We start from the raw sequence: 4,744 nt of genomic DNA, 5'->3' as shown, positions 1-4,744 counted from the left end.
GTAACTGGGAATGAACATGTCACGTTTTAAACTATGGGGTAACCCCCACGGCAGGATGCCAGTTAAAGGAAACTGTTTTCGAAACAACTAAAACGAACACCCAACTGTGAACTCACTCAACTAGTTGTTGACTCGTTACTACATGCTTTGCAGGACCATAGGTACTCTGCTGGAGCTTGCATGGAGGAGAGTCGTTGTGGGACACAGACTGCTGCGTGCCACGTTCTATTTGAAAACATTTGAACTTATGTTATAACTTTAAACTTACGCTTCCGCTTGCAACTTAATTTGTTTGTTTTGAAACACCAATCGTATTGGTTAAACTTTTATAACTGTTTATATGCTTGTTCAGTATGATTGGTGGCTGGATCCTGGTCAGTCACGCCTCCAAGCGGTAGTACTCCGCAGGTGGGATTTTGGGGGTGTGACATACTCATTTTCACCAAATACACCTACATTCAACATTTTCACAAACATTTACATACAAACATACATCCTTCCATACACATTTACATACCTAAACAAAAAATTATACAATTTCTAAACTTTGAAAAAATTCATATAAAACTAACCGTAAATTCAAGTTTTCAAGTAGATGTAGACCGCGGAGACGAGGTGGTGACCGGAGAAGTGATGGTGGTGACCGAAGAAATGATGGGGGTGACCGGAGAGGTGATGGTGGTGAGCCGATTTCTCTAGCATAAACAAAAAAAACACACAAAAATTATAAACTATAACATGTATATAACAAAATAGTGAAGAAATTTGACAAGATTCAAACTTAAACTAACCGAATTTGAAGAAATTTGCCGGAATCCGTCGCTTGAGAGAAGAAGAAAAGGGGGAAAATGAGGAAAGAGGGAAAAAAGCCCGCTGTAAAGGGTTTATTTCGTTCGAGTATTACCGGCGACAGCTTGTCGCCGCTATTAGTTCACCGTCGCCGCTACTGGTTCGAATCTGGATAAGATTTCAGTGGCTAGGGTTTGATGAGGGTCCACAGTTCTTTAGCGGAGATAACTCGTCACCGCTAATACCCTAATTACTGTCGCCGCTATTGGTTCTTAAGTCCCCAACCGTTGGATCAGGGTAAGGATCACCGGCTGGGGATTGATGGTAGGTGGTGGGACGCGGATCGACTAATAGCGGCGACGTTTGGCCTGTCGCCGCTATTGTCGTCGCCGCTAAATGTATTCTTTTCTTGTAGTGTTATTAGACTAGAGGGTATGGAGAGCCCCATCCCCATGAGGATGGGCCGCCATGTAGGCGCCACATCACCATCCCATGTAGGATGGGCCTCCTTGCATTTTGAGGGGGGTGGAGGATAGGCCTATCCCACCTAATTATTTTATAATTTTCTAACTTTTTTTTTGTTAACTTAATAAAAACTTCATAAAAATTAAATAAAATTAAAACATAAAACAACATAAGTAAATTCATTTCATAACATAAAAAAATTACATTTCTTAAAAATTAAAATTACTAATCCTAGAAACGGTAAACATAAAAACGAAAAAAAATAACGATACGATTAAAAAAGTAAACAACCTACGACGTCTATTTTTTCTTAACCTCCTCTTTCATCCTCCAATAAACCTCGCATTCATCCTCCGGAACTGAGTCGAGATCCAACCTCATAATCCTAAAATCCTCCGCTCGAGCATAGTCGGCCAACAAGGTTTTCTTGTAACTATATTTTTCGGCCACGAGCTCTTTGAACGAACGGAATTCGGATATCAACTCGTCCATTTTCGAACCCGCCCCCGAAGTCGTTTGGCTCGAGCCACCCCCTTTTCGCTTTCCGGCTGCCTCTTTTTTTGCTTTATCCCTTCCGGTGGGACGTTCCGACTCGTGAACTGGCAACACATCCTCGTCATATTCCGGGTCGTCGTTTATGTCGATTTGACAACGAGCGGTGGAGCCTCCCGCACTATAACTTTTGGACTCGGAAGTTTTACTTCGTTTGGCGGTTGCGACCTCATTTGGAACCGGCTTCCATTTGTTTTCTTTCTTTAAAATGTTTCATGCTCGGAGGTGCGGGAAAGGCGTTGAATTTTTAGAGTCCCACTTAGCCAAAGCAAGGTTAAGAATGTCCTCGTCGTTACTCCCACTAGGAGGATTAGTGTAAATTTGGTTATAATACCCGCTAAAGGTATTGATGGCCTTGCTCATTTTACGCCACTTGCCCGAGACGGAATCGAGATCACGCATCGGGCCTTGCTCCATAATCTCGTTAAATCTTTCCGTTGTCGCCTTCCAAAAACTACTACCCGTTTGATTGTTCCCTAAATTTAAAAAAATGCATTAAATTAAAAAAATAAACTTTGGTTCATACCGATAATCGGGCAAGTTGAGGACTTAACAAACGCCATTGCTAGCGCCTTATCCTATATTTTTGTCCAAGGTCTCGGCTTTGCTCTCGAACCGCCTTTGGGTGCGGTTTCGGCTACGGTTTCAACCGCCTTCCCCTTCCCCTTGTTTTTTTTGCGCTTGAGCTCTTGAGGTGGCGATTCGGGGACGACTTCTTCATCATCATCGTCAAGTTGAACCGGGGGTTGCGGTTGGGAAGTTGGCGGTTGTGATCGGAATTGTTCAAACGAGTTGCGTTGCATGATTTGTTGGAGTGCTTGGTAATGTTGCATTTGTTGAACTTGGGACATTTGTTTGAAGGCGTTGGGTGATTGTTGGAAACCCGAAAACGTAAATTGCGGAGACACCCATGAAGGATCGATAGTCGGAGTGTAAGCGGGAGTCGAAAAAAAGTTAGGTTGGTTCGGGTTGGGATTGTTCGGGTTGGGGTTGTTTGGGTTGAATGGATTCATGATTGTATAAAAAAGATGGAGTGTTTTTTTTATAAAATTGGATGAGAATGGGAGAAGTATTGAGAAATTGATATAAAAATGGATGAGATGAGGGGTATTTATTTAAAGTTAAAAAGGTTTTTTTTATTATTAATATAGCCGTTTGTAACGGCTAGAAATTTGAAAAGGAGGCATGTCGCCCGCGTCGTGTGGGAGCCGTTTGGGACGAGCCGGGCCGAGGGGGGCGGTGTGGGGGACCGGCGCCGGGCCTAAGCCGGCCCCCATACCCTTTAGTCTTAGCATAGTAGTTACTTTAACGTGATGTACTCGTGACTTGAAATTGAGAAATGAATGCTGTCAGTTACCGAATATCATGGACATGATACAAAGTAACACTAGTACAAAATAAGTTTTTTGGTGCTGTATTTTATGCTTTATTTTATGTTGTACCATAGAGCACCAACAAATATACCACCAAATAATGGGATTTGTTGGTGCTGTTCAATAACAGCACCATTAAATCTCTAAACACACCACCAAAAAATCAATGATAGAAACACAAGTCCCACCACCATTAAATCTACAAACACACCACCAAAAAAATCAATATAAAAACTAACACGTGTCAAATAATAACAAATCTACATAGCACCAAAAAAACATCTCCATAGCACCAAAAAATAAGACAAGAAAAAAACCTAAATTTTTAATATTTTTGCAAAATTCCAGAATTTTCAGTAATATTTCCCAATATAATTCCAATTACACACAAATAGACATGCTCACGACAAAAGTTACCTAGTATTAAACAACCCGTTCAAGTGTATCGAATTACAAATTAAAAGTCTCAATGAAACACAAACTAATGCTTACAACATCAAAACATCTTTTTAATAAATCCCAACATTAAATCTATCACTAAACTCTCGATTTGAGATTCTCCAAAATACCATTCTTCATTAGTGTCCATCCATATACAATACTTATCCTGGGGCACGCAAAAACAAGAAACAGTTAGAAAGAGCACAACCATAATGCAAATGTAGTGAAATACGAGTCAAGCTTAAGACCTGATGCAAGATCTTTATGTGCGAAAGGTACACGATACCCACCATATAATAAGTAACTATCACAAAAGACCTGCAAAAAACTAAGCTCGTACATGCTTGTACTTTCAAGATTCGCCAACTAACCAAGAAAACACAATTCCTAGATTGTAGAAGTTAACTCACATGATAAGGGCATGTAAAGCAAGTTCCTTTTCCACTCCCAGAAGCTAGAAGCAAGCCATGGCGGCGACAAACCACTATAGAACAAAAATTAAGAAAGTGTGGTTGTATGCTTATTGTTTGTTCTTGTACATGAAATGAAATACTACAAATAATTATTAAAATAGATCTCTCACCACCTAACCAAATCGATGTCTGACCCTTGTTTGTCATGTAACATACATATGCTTACAATAAACATTCACTGAACGTGTATACGGTGTACATTAAACATCATACTACACTGTTTGGATTTAATATTTGTTCATTCCTGGGAAAATGGTTGAAAACAATGTACAGAGGGATCTCCACTTCTGTTAGTCCTAAAAAATTAAACAAAGATAGTGGTAAGATGAAATCCTAAGGTGCTCAAATGTCATGATGCTTGACCAATTTGATCAGACCATTCATTGCCTTACAGAAATCTTAATGACCAGAAAACCTGAGTTCATTTATCTACGCTCATTTTAAAGCTAAAACAAAAAAAAACATTATACGGATTACGAGACTCCATAAGTGAAGCAAAAGCCTACATATTTAAAAGGAATAAATATAAAGAGAATGCTAATTATAATGTGTATGTGTGCATGAGTATTGAGATATCTTATCAAACAAATAAGGTTCTTGCAAAAAAGAAAAACATTGAATAATGGTACCTATCAGTGGAGGGGTTTCAAA

At 39.6% G+C, this 4,744-nt stretch overlaps 1 protein-coding gene and 1 long non-coding RNA gene across 2 annotated transcripts; both read right to left on the bottom strand.

Annotated features, from left to right (window-relative positions):
• Positions 1–587: 587 nt before the first annotated feature.
• On the bottom strand, positions 588–2,369 carry LOC110866775. Its single transcript, XM_022115923.1, has 4 exons — positions 2,333–2,369; positions 2,071–2,282; positions 1,570–2,007; positions 588–695 (listed from the first exon to the last, which is right to left on the bottom strand). Exons 1-4 carry the CDS (start codon positions 2,367–2,369, stop codon positions 588–590), a joined length of 795 nt encoding a protein of 264 aa, XP_021971615.1.
• A 1,090-nt stretch (positions 2,370–3,459) lies between these two features.
• Positions 3,460–4,383, bottom strand: LOC110866734. The gene is made up of 3 exons (XR_002551429.2): positions 4,204–4,383; positions 4,031–4,104; positions 3,460–3,948 (listed from the first exon to the last, which is right to left on the bottom strand). It is a non-coding gene; the product is annotated as an uncharacterized LOC110866734 (long non-coding RNA).
• Between the last annotated feature and the right edge of the window lie 361 nt (positions 4,384–4,744).

Source organism: Helianthus annuus, chromosome 7 (genome assembly GCF_002127325.2).
Source record: "Helianthus annuus cultivar XRQ/B chromosome 7, HanXRQr2.0-SUNRISE, whole genome shotgun sequence".
NCBI lineage: Eukaryota > Viridiplantae > Streptophyta > Magnoliopsida > Asterales > Asteraceae > Helianthus > Helianthus annuus.
This window is presented reverse-complemented; position numbering and strand designations above follow the sequence as displayed.

Excerpts from the sequence above, each read along its gene's own strand:
- LOC110866775 (XM_022115923.1), bottom strand. The coding sequence starts at position 2,369 with ATGGCGTTTGTTAAGTCCTCAACTTGCCCGATTATCG. Across the intron at positions 2,283-2,332 it reads CTCAACTTGCCCGATTATCG|GGAACAATCAAACGGGTAGT; the intron begins GTATGAACCAAA and ends TTTTAAATTTAG. Across the intron at positions 2,008-2,070 it reads ACATTCTTAACCTTGCTTTG|AAAGAAAACAAATGGAAGCC; the intron begins GCTAAGTGGGAC and ends AACATTTTAAAG.